Here is a 20,024-nt window from a genome sequence, read left to right on the forward strand (position 1 = left end):
TTACGTAGTTGTCTGAAAATGTTAGATTTTATAGTCTGTAGCCGTAAACATGGATAGAAGTGGTTATAAACTTAGTACTCTGTGTGTCTGTATGTAGGTTACACTATTGGTTCATTTCATGCGCCCTCTCTCTAGAAAAACCGATTGGCTGTCGGCATTGCCAGTTGAGTTACCACGTCTGTTTAAACGTAAAGCAGTTCGCAGACGTGCAAGTGATTAGAGCAGGCCCAAATTGAATTAACGTTATTTTGTAGACGATGAAAGTAGGAATATCGCTGAAGAAATTCTACGTATAGTGTTCAGTGTTTGTCACAATGATTATAGATAATGTTGATGCTCTGAAGTCGTGGCTGGCAAAACTCCTTGAGCCAATGTAAGTGACGACTTGGAATGACATTTTAGCTAACAAGCGTTTGCTAGCACACGTTAGCTTGCTAACTTGTTAGCGTCTCACGGGCTAGTTTTGCAGTTAAATACAGCAGGCGTAAGGTACATTTCTTTGATTTATAATGTGTCTGAAACGATTTTCATTGTTTAGGCGAGATTGCCAAGACACGATAAAGCAATTTCCATGACCAACAGTATGTCAGTTTCTCCACTTTTATAAAACTAGAAGCTAGCTAGCTAACAAGACTAAACGAGGGCTTTAGCTAATATTGCTGTCTTGTGGTTGGTCGTCAACAACGTGATTGCTCTCACTCCGGCTAGGCCAAGAGAGGATCAGACGGAAAGTTATTTTGGATTTGGTATCTTGGTATGTTTATGCGACGTGCTTAGGTTCCAGAGTCTCATACCTTAAACCAAAGACGGAGAGATGGCTAGCTAGCGTTAACTTGCTGAATACTGCAAGCAACATCACAGCTAAGCTAGTTAGCTAGCTTACCAGTTACTGCCCTATTTGCTAACTTACGCATGCGAGGCGGTGGATGAACGTTGAAGACCCATTGTGAAACCAGCAGTCTAGTATTTTAGGCTCGATAAGTCTTGCTCGTTTAAGAGATGATGCTTGCTCGCTTGCCTGCCTGCAAGTTCCATCTAGCATGTCCAGATCCGATGAGAATATCGGTCTACGCACGAGCACAAACAAATTTTGTGTATTTTAAAAATTAAATCGTATTGTGCTTTTGCAGATGTGATGCTGACCCTTCTGCGTTGGCAAACTACGTTGTGGCTTTGGTGAAAAAGGATAAACCCGAAAAAGAACTGCGAGCATTATGTGCTGACCAATTGGATGTTTTTTTACAAAAAGGTAAGTTTCACACTGCAAAGCCCTCGTCCATCAAAACATCAAAAAATATGTTGTACGGTTCATATGCAATTATGCATTAGGCAAATGTCATCTTCCTTATGTAAACACACTATTGTTTTCTGACTGTGTCATTGGAGTACTTCAAAACATGGCAAGCCTTTTACTAGGCTCTTCTCAGAGGACTACTAATTGTGGTGTTAATCACTGTCAGAGTAAGCCAGAGGGTTGGAAATAAGGTTCCACCTTAGTTTAATGTATGGCTTAAGAGTTTAGACCATTTATCCACAAACAGCATGCTCTGTTGCTGAAATACCCTTTTTCTCTGCACCTCATGCCTCTCCCAGAAACCACAGGCTTTGTGGACAAACTTTTCGAATGTCTGACCACCAAGAACTACTTAGGAAATCCACCTGCTAAGGAAGGACCTAAAGAGGAGACAAGACCTGTGGCACAAAAACCAGATGAAAAGGAAGAGGTAAAGTTTTCATTCAGCATTGTGGCTCGCCCTTTCCTTTAAGTAAGCCTATTTAATCTTCTTCCAGAAAGCCTTAAAGCCCATATATAATGTGAAATCAGAGCATCATGTCAAGCTGGTGTTAAATTTTCTGTCAGGCCAGTCACGTTGAGGATGACCGGGAAAGCCGAAGAAGGAGGAGTCCGCTGAGGAATCGTCCTGAATTTAATGAGTCTAGGTAAGTATTCCCTGTCACTTTGTCTACTGTCCTTTTAGAGGGCTACACCATTGTTATGTACTTTTTGGTACTTAAGAGTCATTTCATTTTGATCCAAAAAATATATTGAAGTGTCTTGTATAGGACTAAAGGGAGTTATTATGCAGAAAGCTCTGGGTTTTCAATGCAGTTTTGCAGAAACCTGATTAACGCCAAGGCTTATTTGAATTGTGGTCAAGTATTTAATTGAATTTTTTCATAATGGCCCATGTGTGGCCTACTTGACTTGATGAAAATGTACAAGGAAACATGCAGCAGGTGTGCTCTTGTTCCAGATGAGCTCACAATACCAATAAAGTTGTGCAAGGGCTCAAGAGCATGAAGTCTCGCTTGTTCATAGCGGTTGACTAGACTTTTCTACAAGACTGCTTTTTTTGTGAAAGTGGATTCTTTTTCGATGCTTGTCATTTTGAGAAGTTAATGGGTGCATTTTTGTAAAGGATCCCCTCAGAAATGACAGAATTCACTTAAAATCCACCAGATCTGCTTGAATCAAAACGGTTGTTCAAAAAAGTTGGAATATGCTTGTAGGGGAGCTTTTATGTTGCAACAATTTTAGTACTGATCGGGTGTTTGAGTGCATTTGTGTTCCTTCCAATGATGTGCATTCTTTGAATAATTTTGTATTGAGCTCTCTATTGGGCATCTGTTCTTTTGTTGTCTTTGTTCATGGTGAGGAAAACGTATTAAATGATTTGTCATCTCTCTCAATAATGATGTAGAGTTTTTGGTTTTTAAATGTGTGCGTGTATGTACGTGTGCGTTTGCACCTCGGTTGCTGCCTCAGGAGCAGGGACGAGCGTCGGCGAGACGAGCGCAAGCGGCGGGAGGCGGAGCGCCACGGCAAGGGCGGTGAGCCGCACCGCGAGCGCGACAGGCATGAGCGCAGGGGCGTGAGCTCCCGGGGGCGGAGCCGCAGCCGGAGCCGCAGTGGCAGCCGGGGCAGGAGCCGGGAGCGTGAGCACGGGCAGAGACGAGGTGAGCCGCCTGCCCACGTTGAGCTCGGGAATGAGGGCTCCGAGAGAACACGGAGAGAGGGGCTGTTTAGGCATGCCTACTACAATATGATTTTAATGATTTGCAGTATATTTACACATGTTGGTGAGCCCAGGGTGTTCTGTTAATTACAGACTTGTATTAAAAAAAAAACCTTAATATTGCAAAGGCCATTATTACAGAAACGATTCATGAACAATGTGTTGCATAGCTGTAGTGCCGATTCCTAGCGCTATTGATAGATTTAGCATATGAAAATTATGTTTTTATGACGTATTGATAAATGTACTATCACAAAACAATACATGCATAACTTCGAGTGGCAGTAAGTGTCATTTGCGGTCTCCCCGTCCGCAGAGCACCGGTGCAAGTTCGAGCAGGAGCGCAAGGACCCAGAGCCGTACACACCGCTGCCACCGGGCCCGATGGGCAACACTCACCACCAGCCGAAGCAACACCCCTCCCCTCTGCTCCCCCTGCCCCGCCCCCCGCCGCACTTCCCACCCTCGGGGAGCCCTGGTGGCGTCCCCAGTGCGGCAACAGTGGTGGCCCCCGCGCATCTGCCAGACAGCACGACGGAAAGCTGGGCAACTTACTACCCCAACCGCGGTGACGGAAAGAGCGGCACGCACAAGCACCGCTGCAGAGACTACGACGGTGAGGGGCCCGTCACGGAGGCAGCCCTGCTGCGTCTCCGTTCCAACCCCGGGGCAAACGGGGCTGTCATAAATGGTTTGGAAAGAATTGGGGGTTTTAACTAGGTTTGGAGCTAAACTGTGCTGCAGAGTGGAGTCCTTGACTCAGACGCTTTCAGGCTGTGAGTATGTTCTAGGTTGTTATGATGATGTATTTATTTGTTTAGATATTGCTAGAATTTGATGCTTGGTAGGTGTGTTCCCCCAGCCTTAAATTAGTTTGGTCACTTTCTTACCTTATGTATCTGTGAGGGTTTTGTCAGACACTGCAAGTCTCTGATGCAGTTTGTAGTCTGTGTACCTTCTGAACTCCTGTGCCCAGGATGCATTTTGGCATGACACAGCCGTCTGTCTGAGATCACGTTGTGTACGTTGATGACCTATCCTGTATGAAACAAAAGGATCATTAGGATCATTTGAGCAATCAAAATTTGAAGAATTTGAAGGCGTTCTCTTTGCATCGGACCGACATGTCCTCATGGCACGGCAAATAGGATGTTGTCGTTTGTGTTGGCTTGGCGATAAAGCTACCTGGCAGCGCTAACGACCATTACTAATGACTTTTGTGTCATTGCCTTCCACCCGGCTCACTACAGGGGGCTGTTTCGCACAGAGTGAGTCTCAGAGGAGCCCTCCTAAAGGGGTGGTGTGTATATTTACCAGACAAGTTCTCCAGAGGCAGGGTTATTTTTTACACCAGTGAGAGATGGCTCAGGGTTGCCTGCTGGGACAAGAGCAGAGGATTAACCAGCCTGCTTAATGATCTCTTAATCGCCTGGTGATTGAGCTGCCAAAGAGGGAGCTTTGATATTTAACACACGAGATGGTAGAAGTGGGTTGGATTAGTGTTGTCATGCCGCTCGCAGACAAAACGGCCTGTTTAATATGTCCTTTAAGGTTATAGAGCAGAGTGATGCTTTTATATGCTTCTGGTTTTTTAGGCATTTGTAAGTGATTAGTCAATTATTCATCGTAATCTGTATTCATATACTACCCGTTGTCTCTCTCGGATCAGATTTTGTAGCTCTGCAGTTTAGTCTGGATAAATAATATGAATAAAAAGTGGAAGTTCTTTATAGTTTGGATATAATCTGATATAATGTGGGGAACCTGCCACTTATTACTTTGATGTTATGTTAAGGGTTATAGTCACTTACAGGATTGCAGCTCATAACTGCAAAGCTTCAAATCTACCACCTGAAATCTCTGAATGAAGTTTGATTTCTATCCCCAGAGAAAGGATTCTGTGTGCGTGGCGACCTCTGCCCTTTCGACCATGGCAGCGACCCCCTGATCGTGGACGACGTCTCCCTCTCCCTGCCCACCATGATTCCCTTCCCGCCACCGGGCATGCCCCCTCCCCGCGTGCCCGCACCCGCCATGACTGAGCCACCCCCGCGCATGCCCATGCCCATGCCCCCGCACGGCCAGCCCCCTCCACCGGGCATCTACCCCATGACAAGTGAGTAGAATGGGCACCAACGTGGGGTGGGGGTGGAGCTTGGCTGCCCTAGAGATCCAGCCAGCGTGCACCTCCGAGGGGAAGAACCAGCCTAGATGCTGTAAGACAAAGGGCAGATGTTCTACAGCAGATATTTTATTAAGAGATATCGATACTACACCAGGCTGAAGCTGTCTATGGCGATGACCTACATTGTGGATGTTGCATACTTTCTATACTTGTGTGGGCTTTTTGGTTTGTTTTAATTCAATATGGTTTGTTTAAAAGCCTGGTGGTGAAATTTGGAATCTGGAATTGAGCCCAAGGTTAAGCCTCAAAAACAGCTTTTATGCAGCATTCACAGTAGTTTAAAGGATGTCTTCAGGTTGTTTGTCAAATGCAGGGCCAAAAAGTCTTTGTAGAATTTCGCACAACATAAATGCAGTGCATAATTTTTCATCTGTAACTTCAAACCCAAGCAACTAGCCAAAAATGCCCTCAGCCCATTTTAATCTATTCTGAATGCTGAATAAAACATGTGGTGTGGTTGTGGGTTTTTTTTGTTTTGTTTGGTTTGTTTGTTTTTTTTTTTGTTTTTTTTTCCAGTTTATTGTTGGAGTATTCCTTTAAAATTACACATCGCCGGTATAAGTGACTCTGTCAGCAGAACCTCTTAATGTACAGAGTACGGCAAACCTAATTGCAAGATGCAGCGATTCTGTGTTGAGAGCTTAAGTGGCCCAGGCATCGTACATATCTGTGAATCTGCACAATGTAATTTTGAAGCATGGCTCAGTTTGGAATTCTGTCCCATATAGGACCTCCTCTAGTCCCAGCCAGCGGCATGGAGACTCCGCCCCACCCAAGGACGAGCAACTCCTCCCCTCTGGCCCCGCCCGGAGTGGGCCCACCTCCTCCTCCTCCTCCTCCTCCTCCTCCTCCTGCCTCCTCCAGCTCCTCTTCTACTCCCCTCCACCCTCAGTACACTCTGTCTGAATGTAAGCCACTGCCCTTTCACTGGCTTTCCTAATTGCAGTGGTGCTTTCTTTCACCTTTGGTGCTTTTGTTAAAGGAACGGTTGGTTGTTTTTTGTAGTTGTTTGTTTGTTTTGCACAATGTAATTTTCCACTTGTCCAGGTTGTGGTTGAGAACACATTACTTTGCTTGAGTAGTTTTGGCCCTTGAGCTTCAGGGCTAACTTCACTAATAGAACTAATCCTTCCTTATTACCGCAATCATAAGGATTTAGCAACGTAAAATGTCACCACAAAAATAGAGCTACTGCTCTGACCATCCTCACTGAAATCTTTTATTATTTACTCTAATGATCAGTTTGAAGTGACCATTTGTCATGTCCAATGTACTGTCTAGATATTTGCTCTGGTTGGTAGTTTACATTCCAAAAGCAGCATCTGGTCAGGATACAGTGAGAACACTCCTTTAACTCCAACTTTAATGCAAGCATGGATAAAATGGAAGCTTTCAGTTAGAAAAAAGGCAGTAACCTCTCTACCTACCTACCTACCTACCTACCTTATGTTCTAAGGTTTCTCTGCTGGGTGTCAACCAGCATATGTAAGTTTGTGTTAATCTGTTTGTTTTAGTAGCACTATGTTTTGCTACTATAAATATGCTTTGACTGAATATGAGCAGTGTGGTCCTCTAATGTGGTTCTGCCTTTAACAGACAGTAAGTCTCATTATAACACTTGTGCAAGGTTCAGTTTTTACTGTCTGAGGGATGTGCTACTGAGAAAAGCAGTAAAAGCCAAGTACATTTTTGTCTGTTGAAATGGGGGTAATGGGATTATGTAAGGTGTTATGTAGAGCCCTTCATGCAGGGTTTCCTCATTTTTGCCTTTGAAAAGTGTAATGACTGGTCTTCACCAGTTAGTGGTGCTCTTGACACATTTTACTCTAAAGCACACATTGGCACATTCCAGTTTTCATATTTAATAGTATTTGCATTTCTAACTAATTTAAAAACATTTCCTAACTTATGAATGAAATTGTTCAAAACATGTCAGATTCTTCAGCTTGACGGAAGTTTACTTGATCATTTTCTTCACATTTTATAATTTCTCACACGTTTATACGATGCTTAATTTTTTAATTGTGTTTTTTACGCGATTGCTTGTCCGTCTTTGCTGCAACAGATAGCTACGATCCCGAGGCCTACAACCCTGAGTCCCCGGGCCTGACGGGGGCGGGCCGAACCCAGTACCGGCAGTTCATCCCCCGCATTCAGACCCAGAGGTCCAACCTCATCGGTTTAACCTCCGGGGATGGACAGACATCCCGAGGTATTGCGTTCTTCTCCGCCAACCCCCATTTCACTTGCGGGGAATTTCTTTCCCTCTTATTGTATCAGAATCTTATTGTCTTTTACTTTAAAACAGTCATTGTATCGAGCTAGTCATTGGTTAACACGGATATTCTTAAAGCTGCTGTATTTGTGGTTGTACAGAATTAGCAGTTCCCCATTGAATTCCTGCCTGTGGCACTGATGGGGAAAGAAAAAGGAAATGGAGGATCTCTTCAAAGTTCTTTTCTCTTCTCAAAGCCTTTCTCCCCCTTTCCTGTCTGTTTAGCGGCAAATATAGTGATCCAGACTGAGCCGTCACTAACCAGCCTGCCGAGCAGCGAGGCGCGGTTTGGCACGGAGCCGGAGAACAGGAAAAGACACCTGGGCTCAAGTGAAGGCCCTCTGGCCAAAAAACCTTGGATGGTAGACAAGTAAGCGTTTCCTCCGCCTCGCCGTAATACAGCAGAAATAAGGGCACAGTTGTTTAAGTCTACACGCATGGCCTGGTGTGACGGAAGTTCTGGAAATATTCCTTATCCTGGTTGGTTTGCCCGTTTTAGTCTTTTATGGGCTGGGCAGTGGTGGTGTGAGGTGTTTTGGCTGTAGGGGCTGCATAATCCCCCAAACACCGGGGTCTCTCTCACACAGACGCACACGCATTACCACTGCTCATCGTGATCCTCTTTTGTGATTGGTTAAAGCGTGAGGTTGAGCGATTTCATTTCTCACTCTATTGTGGGCAGAGGTGGTTGCTTTCTGGCTATCTTGAGCTAAAGTTGGAGCCATGAACGATTGTGGTGTAAACAGAAGTGGTAGGCGCTAGTGTGTTTCAAATGAAATGAGTGTGTCAGTGAGTGTTTTGATGGGTCAGTCGTGAATGCCGCAGGGAAAGCGGGTGTAGTAAAATGAACATATTTTATGTTAATCACTAAGCATGTTTTAATCTTGTATATGGTCTTAATCTCTCTTGTGGCAGTGTCACAGAATTCATTTGGAAAATGTAATTGGATAGTAAATTAGCTAATGTTATTAAAACCAAAGAACCCATTTAGATGAGCTACCATTTAATGCTAGTTTGCCCCGTTAGTTGCTTGTAACATTTTCACTTACAACTGTTTATCAGAGCACTGTTTATCAGACACCATTACAACCTTTTCAGCTGTACCCAGTGAACCCTGTTGTTTAGACTGAATTGGTGCAGTTTGGACCTCAAGCCATCTACACCATTCCGTTCAGTATAGCAGAAGCACAGAACTGCTGTGGGGTTGGTGAACTACCTTCAAGCCCAAGGAATGGTGACATTTTGAGGTCTGAGTAGACCAGCCATGAACCAAGTGACTTCAGATTCAATTGAATTGTAAATGGAGCTTTTAGAAAATTCTGTTTTCATTTTATCTGGTAATTGGTAAATTGGGAGCTTGATCAGCTGATGGCATCAGCAATGTAGCAGGCCAACCAAATGCTGGCTCTCCGGGACTTGGCTTAACAGGGCAGTGTTCACATCTCTGTGGAATGACGTATATCCAGCTATTCTATCTGCCGTCGGCCATCCGTCTGTGCCTGCTGGTATTTGGTCCTGTCCTGCGTGGTCTAGCCTCGCTATAAGCTCACCTCCTTCGAAAAAAAGGAAACCAAATTCACCAGAACGTGGAGGTTGGAGAACAGGATCTACGGCGCTTTGGCCACTTGGTTTCAGGCTCTGCTCTGGTCGCCACCTGACCCCAGAACAGGGGTCACAGCACTTGGGCGGCTTGCATTTAGCCCCCGCTTCGCACACGGCTCTGACTGCAGTGCTCCTCCTTCCCCAGGCCAAACTTCAACAGCCAGCACAAGGCTGCCTTCCCCAAGAAGAACCACTACGCAAACACTAAGCTGGAAGTGCGCAAAATACCCCGGGACCTCAACAACATAACCAAGCTCAACGAGCATTTCAGCAAGTTCGGGACAATAGTGAACATCCAGGTACTTCTATCTTTAGTTTGCTTGATTTTTCCTTTAGCAGCAAATGTCTTTGCAAAATGTATTAATTACATTTTAGTCTGTAATACAGACGTATTAAAATATGTTTGTGGATGCTGATGTTTGATGTATATATTTTACACAAATATATATATATATATATATATATATATATATATATATATATATATATATATATATATATATATAAAAATATAAAAATAAGAATTTTCATTCTCTTTGGTTCATGTGTTTTGAAAGGTGGTGTTCGGGGGAGACCCGGAGGCGGCCCTGATCCAGTACACGGCTAACGAGGAGGCTCGGCGGGCCATCTCCAGCACTGAGGCTGTACTCAATAACCGCTTCATCAGGGTGTACTGGCACAGAGAGTCCCAGCTCCCGGCCCCTCCCACAACCCAAGAGCAAGGCCCCAGCCAGAGCACCAGCCTTGGACCCCAGCACCCCCCAGCCCACAAGGTCAGCAGAAGTTTGGGCAAGTGGGTGATGGCTTTGGTGGGGACAGGGCTTGGGTTGGGAGTTGGTGTTTAGATGCTTGTGGTTGGTGAATAAGAGGGAGATCTATGGTTGGCCCATAGTTACTGTGAGAATCTAATGTATTATGTGGGAGGCAAGTTTATGTACGTTAGGCACAGGCATGGTGAAGCTCCGATTTTAACATCAGCTGCGATGATCCAGTGGTCTAAGATGCAGTGCTTTTCTTTTGTCTTCAGGTCATCAGTAAGCAGCACGGCCCAGGGGCCTACGTGCTAAACAAGACCCTCCCCAAACCTCAGGCCACCTCCGGTGCTCCCATACCAGCCGCTCCTGACTCCCTCGGCCCTGGAGCCGAGTCCCCATTGGTAAGACCTTTAACATGCGTGCAGTAAATTCTGGAGCGCCACTGAGAGAGTGTATGTCCTAAGAAGCCGCTGTCTGCCCCGTCATGTTTCTAGGCTGCCACACCAGCCTCCAGCCTGCAGAAGGGAACCTTTGCACGAACGGTCCTGAAGCCCCTGCCCAAGGCTCTGGGAAAGACGGCCAAAGCCCTTGAAGCGCACGAGGTTTTGAAAAAAAAGCAGGTAAGCACCCCCTCCGCCACCCCTCACGAGCCCCAGCGTCCCTATGGTTGAGCTGTACACCCTGACGGTGTCCCCATGGTCCCTCGCTTTCAGGAGGCACTAAAGCTGCAGCAAGACATGAGGAAAAAGAAGCAAGAGATGCTCGAAAAACAGATAGAGTGTCAAAAGGTAAGAGGCCTCCTCCATGCTGATTTAGAGTGACAGCAATAGAGCTTCGTCAGGACATGTCACGTTTTAGGACGAGTACAGAACAGTATGTGTCATGCATTAGGACGAGTGCAGGAAAAAAAATTTCATTTATCCTAATTTTATTGCATCACTTAAAATGGTCCTTCCTACAGAATTTAAAACACACACAGCCCATTTTTATGTGCAGATCTGTAGAGACAATGCTGAGAGTTTATTCTGGTACTTGAAGGGCCACTGTCTGGGGCCATTTTTGATTCATCTCGGCTTGGGACCCAAAATGGAGAAACGAAATCAGTAACCAAAGCAGCTCGTTTTCCAGGTGCTGATAAATCGTCTGGAGAAGAACCGGGGCATGCGGCCAGAAGAGAGGGCCAACATTATGAAGACCCTAAAGGAGCTCACTGACAAGATCTCTCAGCTAAAGAATGAGATCAGCCCCACCACCCCGGGCACAGCCAACGCTGCTCCACCCAAGACCAAGACAGACGTAAGGATCTCGTTATGCCGGCAACGTTGACATGCCACGCTTGCCGTTGGCCACAGACCTCTGAGGCTTTACTAATGGTGTTATTTGTCACTGTTCTTTCATGATTCTTTTGAACAGTTAAGTCAGCTGTCTTTCAGTTTGCAGTCGTTGGAATTCCTTTTGTTTCCAGTCAGTGTGATTGTTGCCGGATGGTTTCCAGCCCGTGTTTCCCAGCTCCCCCTACCTACAGGTCCAGCTGGTTCTTAAATGGGTTTCGTTGTTTCCGTGCTGACTGTGAGTTTGATCTGAAGGCACAGAAGGAGCTGCTGGACGCAGAGCTGGACTTGCACAAGAAGCTCACGTCGGGAGAGGACACCACGGACCTGAAGAGAAGACTGGGTCAACTGCAAATAGAGGTGATTGCTCCATCCTACTCAGAACTTAATTCTGCCTGCATTACACTAAACCCCTCCCACAATTTTACTTTTTTATGCATCTGATAACCGTGAGGATGCAGCCTCGCTCATCTATGATGCTCAGACTGTGTGAAGGTTTGACAATGGCCAGTCGTGCGACCTCTGAACAGTTCTTTTAGAAGAGGGGTATTCAAATCTTGACCAAGAATCTAAATCAGTTCCTTATTTTGTAATCTTTATTTGGCCACCAGGGAAGAGTGGGGAAACCTGCAGCATTTGTCTTTTTAAAGGCAGTTGTCGTCTCGTCTTTTAAGAGCAATCAGTTGGTCCTGTAGTGTGCTGACTTATTTTGAGGACTGTGATTTGGTCTTGCAGCCCTTTACTTGCAGGTTTCTATTCCATTTTGTGCTAAAAGGAAAAAGCAGCCAAACTCTTTTTACCAACCATGCATCAAGGACCTCTCCACACTGACCTGTCGGTGATGTAAGCAGCCACCCTCCAAAATGAGTGGAGATCGTTGATCTGAAACGAGCTGGGTAAAACCCCGCACAGCGTCCGGTTTGAACGAACAGCACAGCTGTTCCCCCAGCTGATGCGTTTCAGAAATTTCAGGTTTGATCCACTTGGCCCCTATGAAGAGTACGAGAGAGCAGGAAGGACTGAGCACTGTGCTGGTGTAGAGTTCATTTAAATGCCTTTACGTAGCATCAGCGTTCTAGACTACGAGGCCATTGGCAAGATTTTCTTATGAGTGCCTCCCTCTATCTTGACCTGTGTCATACGTTGACCACCTGCTTTATTGCCGAACTCCCTCCTTGTACCTGCACAGTCTGGCAGTTTTCAGGTACACATGTCTTTTATAGTTGCATTTTTACTGGTGTAGAATTACAGTGTAGCTCATCTGTTGCCATGCGCAGTTTGCCGGCCCCTACCCCAAGCCAGTCGTCTTTTAAGAGTGCTCACAACTCAGACACTTTTATGAGGAGACATACTCTATGCTTTAATTGGATGGTTAAAGCTTTGTTTTTTTTATTTAAAAGTCTGTTCATTTTTTATAGCTAGAACTAAATGATAATTGCATAATTTGCATACAGAAAATAATGCAAACGTGGTTAAAGTAAGTTGATCGGTATGGCCAAAAATATAGAGGTTAGTCTGTACATGGCTTTATTTCACTCAAACAACAAAACATTGAGTAAGTGAGCTCAAGTGAGCACCCTGTCAGCTAACTTGGCTGCTAATGTCTGAAGTAATTGTTGCCTAAGTATTGTAGGGTGGTATACAATAATGCACAAATCCTCCCAGTGTGGTTGTGGATGATCACCTCTGATTGTACAGGATAGCTAGCTGGTCCTTTCTGGGGTGAATAGAAATGGTCAAGCTTCTTTGTGTGTCAGAAGTTTCCCAAAGTTGGCAACCTCTTTGTGTTAATGCGCCTACCACAGCTGCTGTGGGGCATCTGGAAACAAGCCTGTTTCTAAATCAAATCAGATCAAATCGGTTTTTGTCAAATCACATACACTGGTTAATTGGGCAAACGGCTTAAGCGTGAACTCTTAGGCAGAAATTAACAAATCACTCAGAATACACTATTTGGAAATTCTGGAGGGAGAAGGGAAGCTGTATACAGATATTCTAGAACTGCTGCTGTTTTTCTGTGCCAATGATGTGCTAAGAAACCACTCAAGTAACTCTGCAAGGACAGGATGCAGTGTTCACCATAATGTGGTGGATGACGTGGGGTTTAGCAGTTTGGTGGACAGCTGTGTCAAGGGATGCTACACTTTGGTGTCTTCAGAAAGCAGGATGAAAACTTCAGGAGGACAGCGTCTCCGCTGTAAGGCACGGATGAGGGGGCATGTTGGTAGGGGAAGCATTTTCAGCTAAGAGTACCAATGAGCTGATTTCACTGCAATGGGTCTGTAACTGCCACGAAGTGTTTAAACATTCTAGAAAGGCTTTCTAGTATTGTGTTGTTCCAGAAGACAACCAATGAGAAGCCATTTTTCAGCAAGGTAATGCACACATTGCCAAGTCTGCCAAAAGATAGCTGGAGAGAGTGTCCATTAATCTGATGTGATCTCGTCAGAGATCTTCAGAGATTTAAACCCCATTAGGAACATCTTGTCTCACCTAAACCGCAGGTTACCTGGACAAAGGTAACACCGCTAACCACCTGTGGAACGTCATTGACGCATCTATGTGGAAAAAGCTATCTGAAGGTTTACTCCAAGGATTATTTTGGAGGGGGAGCTAAATTGCTATCATTGCTAAATAAAAAAAATTCAAAGTAGCTAGGTAGATTTACTAGAGTGGCATTAAGCACTCGGGTGCGTAGAGAATAAAAAGCGAGAAAATGTAAAAAAAAAAAAAAAAAAAAAAAAAAAAAGGACTCTAACACAACCTTGATGCTGCATGACTGCTCTTTCACATGAAGCCTTTTTTTCTTTTGAAAGTTCCTGATGATGGCTTGATTTTTGAGCTTTACCATTAAAGTTAGCAACGTAACAATAAGAAACTGAACCCCGGGTTAGTTTCCAGACCTTTATGATTAAGGGAATGCAGACGTGGTGGGCCCCCAACACAACTGCTGTCTCCCTGTCTCACCCAGGCTAAACGGCTGGGGCTCCTGCCTGCTGGCCGGGCCAAGCCGACCCTGACCCCCACCCGGGGACGAGGCAGGGGCCGCGGGCGGAGCACCCGCGGCAGAGGAGTGGGCAGCCACATGGTAGTGGACCATCGGCCCCGAGCCCTCGCCATCTTGGGCGTCACCCAGGAGGAGAAGGAGGAGTTGATGCCACACTTCGTGGTGAGGAGTGTGGGTGGGTGTGTTTATGCCATAAATGTAAATGGACATAATTCTTGTAAATTCTCAAATGTGCCTTATTTTCACAGAAATTTGGGGAAATCGAAGAGCTTCGTGACCAGGATGCCACCAGCGTGGTGATGACGTTCAAAACCCGAAGTGAAGCAGAGAATGTAATGTTGCTTTGTCCCATTTTTATTTATTGTTTTAAACTTCCTTGCCACCCCAAAACTACAAACACATTAGCTAGTAATTGGACTCATTGGTTATCTGGGTCATTTATGAGATTAACCTCAATTTTACAGATTAATTGGTCCATGTAGTGTTGTGTTTTCCACACACATCTTTTATTTCTTGAGCTTGCTTCTTTATTACTTCTATCAAACCTCATGTCTCTTGCATTTAGGCTGCAAATCAAGGGGCAAAGTTCAAAGGTCGAGTTCTCCAGATTTCCTGGTACAAACCTAAAACTCCATCCATATCCAACGAACCTGAAGAGGAGGAGTCAAAGGAGGAGTCCACAATGGTAAGGCTCCGCCTCGCAGTCGCGGCCTTTAAGCTTGCCGTCCAGGTGTCGGCACACGTACAGCTTGGATATGTAGTATAGGGTATGTGCTTCAGGCCTGAGAACTAATAAACAAGGTGGACAGTTGGATGCACTGTCACGACTTGGCTGTGCTCGCAATCGCTTACTCTTCTCTAAAGACCCATCACATTCACTTTACTCAACTTCATAGTAAACTCTGAGCAAATTCAGATGGAATCGAAACTGCATCACTCGAGCCATGCTAAGAGGTTATCAGAAGGGGAAGTAGTCACTGGACATGGTGGTTTTAGCTCTCATTTTTAACTTGACTTCCGCTAACATGTTCACAGGAGCCAGTTAGCCCTTTCCTGCTGCCAGAGGAGGAAGAGGAAGACGACGATGAAGACGACGAATACGAGAGTCGCTCTTGGAGGCGATGAGAAGATGCCCTACATAATTTTTTTTTTTTTTTTTTTTTTCCCCTCCCCCTTGTGAAAAGGACAGTCCGTTTTTTAAGAAGCTAATTTAAGTCCGTTTGATAGACGTAAAATCACTTTGTTTTGTAAACTAGTTTCCAGTATTTTTAGACCTAGAGAATGGAGAAAGCATTATGGTAGGAGTGACAACACTGTGTGAAGTTCAGACTAGATTTTTGCGAGGTATCCCCTTGTTGTACCACTCATGAAACCTCTGCATAGTACACGTCTCGCATCTGCTCAGACTGAGATTAAATTGTTTTTATTGGTTCCATTGTGATTGACCAGATATAGGAGTAACTCACATCTGTGACTACTATGAATATTTTTGAAACTTCCCCTTAAATTTTCTCTTCACATATCTTCAAATCATTCATTATAAAACTCCTTTCTAAATGTTTATAGCTCCCGTACCATCAATATCACACATCATACAAGCCAAGTGTTCTTTAGGTAGTCATGTCTTATTAATGCATTTCCAAACATTTTTGGCAAACTCTGGAAGCTAGTGAACCCCAGTTGTTTAATTGTTACACCTCTTCCATCCAAATTTCTGGTGACACTTTATGTAAATATGGATCCAGTGGTATGTGTGTCAAACTCTTCACAAATATCTCTCCCTCTGAGTTGAGTTCAGTCATCGGAAACCAAAGAGAGCTTTGGCTGGGAGTATAAAATATATTGTTTGTCCAGAAACTATTAACTGGGGTGTCTTGAATGTGCACATTTAATTTATACATAATTTTGCCTTACTCGATCAGCAGACAGCTGACTTTTTACAAGTTTTCAGATTTTTTTTTTCTTTCTCCTTTTTTGTAAATTTTGTAAATGGTTGCGATTTAGTAAGGACTGTTCACATTTATTTTTAGCCATTAGAATGAGTGTTAGCTCATTGTTGAGATGAGATTATTTACTCAGATGATTGCTTTAAAACAGTCTGCTTGTTTGTAAAGTAGACTGCTAAAAGCAGTAGGCTCCTTCATTCATATTTGCCTAGCTTCATGGCTTTTTGGGTTGACCCAAAGCCTTAATGTTTTTTCATGTATTTAATTTCAAGGTAGATTTTAATATAAATGTATTTCCATTTGTTATAATCACCTGTTCCAGCCCATCCTCATACCACTGGTTTCAAATGCTTCCTTTTAAAGAAGGTGGGGTTTTTTTGTTTTTTAGAAAAAAATTCTAAGTGAAGAATTTGTGAATTGCTCTAAGGATTGTAAGAGCAGGGTGTGTGCATCGACCTGATTAAAAAATATATATATTTTTATTATTGTCCCTATAAACAATTAAGATCCAGGTTTCCTTAATGAAAGCAGTGTAATTCTTTAAAAAGTTCCCCATAACAACTTGACATTTTCTTTGTGTGCTAACTGTGCTGTGAACTGACTCATCAGTACACCATATGGACTGTTTTGTGCCGCGTGTCCAAACCCTTATGTGCTTCTTTCTTCAGACACTTCAGAAGATCAGAGTGTTGTAGCCCACACACAGTTGTGTGTTTTCCCAGCTTAGAAAGTCAATAGGGAAAATGAAGGCGGTCATAATCAGCTCTATATGTGACAGTTTCGTAGATGACTGAGGACCGTTGGTGAAATTTCAAGAGCTATGGAAATGAGTTCCATTGTGTGGTATTTGTATTTTGGGTTTTTTTTGGTTTTTTGTTTTTTTTTTGGTTGTTTTTTTTTGTGTATAATACAGCTCCTGTTCTATGGTAGTATAATACATTTAGTGTAAAATGGAATTTGACTTTATTACTGTTTATATATTTGAGCCTTTATGGGTGTATTTTTCAGTTTTCTGCTTGTAAAATGGATTTCTATTCTAACAATCGCATGTTTGCTTATAAATAAAGGAAATGGAATGGGTTAATCAAAAGAAGAACTTTAAAAAGACAAATTCAATTGGCCAAAAAAAACAAAAAACAAAACGGTACAAGTTTAAAAAAAAAACAAACAAACAAAAAAAAAACAAAGAAAGAAAAGGAAAAACAAGGTTTTAAAAGGAGGAGTAAAAAAAAAAAACTGATGTCCATTCCTGGAATTACCTGTTGAAAAAGTTGTCCAGTGTGTTTCTTCCATGTTTTAATGAGATCACCTAAAGAGAACTTTAAGAACCAGTTGTAGTAATGGCTGTAGAAATATTACAGCAGCTGCTGAGAGAATCAAGCCAAGACGTTGCTTTGTATTTGGCTGTGCACTTGAGAGGGCTGTGTCTATCGACAATGTAGACATTGACTGTAGTGTGCAGTTGCTGTTCAAAAGCAGATGCATATGATGGCAGAATTGCCAAAAGGCCCACCAGCTCATACTGATGAGTGTATAATGTGCTGTCATGACTGCTTCCTCTACTGTGTTGAGAGAAAGACCTAGAGAAATGTTTTCTTTTTATTTTTAATATTCTCATGATGGTTTGCTTGCAAGAAATGTGATCTGGCTAACATGGCTGCAGAGTGCAAGCTAGCATGTGTCATTGCAATTGCTTGGCTAATACATTCACACTGTAGCATATCAGTGCTACAGTGCGATATGTAATAACTTATCTGCAGTTATAGCCACTAGTTCACATTTTCTATGCAAGAAGCAGAAACAAACTGCAGAAGACATACCTTACCTGTACAAGGTGATGTGGAATCTCAGCTGTAGTAGCTGTATGAACGTTAGTTTAGCTCACTGTACTTTACACACAGTCCTGGAGCACACCAGTCAATTCTCACATTTGGCTCACTGTTATAATTGCCTTCCCCACATGCCACACAGACACTGCTCACCAGGTGTGCTTGAGTTTCTGTAATTCTCTTAGGAACAGGAAAACCTTAATGGCAGCCAACAGGTGATGAAGTTTGAAACTACAACTAATTTTTGACCACTACATGCCCTTTAAGGCATCTGTTTCCTATCCAGCCTGCATAACAGAAGTTGCACTCAATGTATCACCTGTATAGGTGTATTTATACTCTAATTTAACACCTACTCTGATACCAGAAAGCCACAAAAAAAGTTTGTTATGGATCCTTTTTCTGTTTGCCTGTTAAAAGTTTCGTAGCATGTTGTGTCTGAGCATGTTGTGTTAGACAGCCTGAGGTATTGTTCCAGAAATCTTCAGGCAGACACCCATCCCAGCCAGTTTTACCTTCCAGTGCAACTCCCAGTGCAAAGTAGCTCCAGCGATTTTGACATATTCAAACAGTGATGCATAATGCATGGGCAGTCCTTACTTTGGGAAGCCAAGTGGAAAACACTCAACGTCTTTTCAAATTAATGGAAGCAATGTTGACGCCCCCGTGGGAGACAATGGCCGCCACTGACCCAGCCGGCTAGCACACCCGGATAGGGGCCAGGACACAGAGAAAGCTGGAAGATGAACGACAGTGGAGTTATTCAGAGTGCCTTGCGCAACAGGGCAAACTCCTGCTACAGTTCACCGAGAACAAATCAATGAGAAAGATCATGCAAAATCAAAGCCAAGTTGTTGCCTATCAGTGAATAATCCTCTAAGAATAATAACCTCTGACCAGTCAAATGGGTCTGTTTATGGTTGGTCCTGAAATACAATCCTTGGCCTAAAACCACACTGTAGTGTTCACCTATTGGTACATTTGCCTATCAACGCTCAGAAAACATACATTTCAGCCCAGAGCAAAGTCTCATTATGTTAGTTAACACAAATGTGGAATTCCACAGGGTTTAGTTTTAGAATCAGGTTAAATAGTTTTCTTAACAATAGTGTAAAGCTGATTGTGTATTGTACACAAATAAATCTATAGTAAATGCAGATACACCAATTTCATGACATTAATTCACACATTCTTTTTGTAGATAGATTGTTTATATATTTTTGTATTTTAAATGATATATGTTTCCATTTTAAATGAATCTGGTATCTGACTGTTCATAAGAAAAACTTACAATTTGTAGTTTCAACTCAGCAACTGTGGAGCTCCTCAGATATGTAATGACAATAATAATTATTGTAATAATAATTTTGTAACAGGAAAAAAGTTGAAGACATTTGTTTTTAAGGTAGTTCAGGGTTGTCATTAACATAAACCTGTCCTACAGAACTAAGCATACTTTGCCTAAAACACTTGAACTTTAGACTAAACTTTATATTTAGGAACAGTGACTCAGGACCAAGCCCGAATCTAAAAAGTGTCCATGTAAATCCAGTTGAAAGGCTGAGCTATGAATGAGACATTTTAGGTTCTGCTTTTGAAATATTAATGTGCTGAAATGTTATCTGGATAGGAACAGGGCATGCCTTTATCATTAAAAAAAAAACAGCATCATAAAATGGATGGGGATGCTCATGACATAGTTGATCTGCTACAACTATCGACTTTTTGCCAAGAGTGAAAAAGGTTGGCTCTGTTAATCTCCATAATGAATAAGAAAATGCCAACAAGGTAATGGATGCCAGCCACATAGCTTGTGAATAATTGAATGCCTGTTAGGACAGAAGGGGTGGACAGGATCAGGTGGTGTAGCTGTGTCACTGCACTGCCTGGCTCCCCTTTCTGTAGACACCAGCACGGTTGCTACATCAACCAGCTACACAAAGAAAACAGGTGCTTTCTTTAAACGGCCAAGACCAAGTGTGTAATTCACGCTTCAGTCGAAGTTGTATGTAGTTTCATGTTCCTTTTATATGGACGTTCAAGTGAATTCAGGACAAAATTACAAATTACAATCACA

At 43.3% G+C, this 20,024-nt stretch overlaps 1 protein-coding gene across 2 annotated transcripts; it reads left to right on the forward strand.

The window, feature by feature from the left end:
- The first annotated feature begins 119 nt into the window (after positions 1–119).
- On the forward strand, positions 120–17,388 carry rbm27 (RNA binding motif protein 27). Of its 2 annotated transcripts, XM_035527156.2 has the most exons (21): positions 122–373; positions 1,131–1,249; positions 1,594–1,724; positions 1,862–1,941; positions 2,768–2,958; positions 3,334–3,633; positions 4,906–5,133; positions 5,931–6,110; positions 7,268–7,414; positions 7,703–7,847; positions 9,225–9,378; positions 9,637–9,852; positions 10,107–10,235; positions 10,329–10,454; positions 10,548–10,622; positions 10,963–11,130; positions 11,421–11,525; positions 14,137–14,334; positions 14,421–14,504; positions 14,738–14,857; positions 15,208–17,388. In XM_035527156.2, exons 1-21 carry the CDS (start codon positions 315–317, stop codon positions 15,295–15,297), a joined length of 3,045 nt encoding a protein of 1,014 aa, XP_035383049.1. In that variant the 5' UTR covers positions 122–314; the 3' UTR covers positions 15,298–17,388. The 2 variants fall into 2 exon arrangements, with proteins under 2 accessions (XP_081575166.1, XP_035383049.1); XM_081719040.1 differs by lacking the exon at positions 14,137–14,334 and having other exon boundaries at positions 120–373.
- The last annotated feature ends 2,636 nt before the right edge of the window (positions 17,389–20,024 follow it).

This window comes from Electrophorus electricus, chromosome 8 (genome assembly GCF_041902795.1).
Source record: "Electrophorus electricus isolate QZ-2024a chromosome 8, ASM4190279v1, whole genome shotgun sequence".
NCBI classification, from domain to species: Eukaryota; Metazoa; Chordata; class Actinopteri; order Gymnotiformes; family Gymnotidae; genus Electrophorus; species Electrophorus electricus.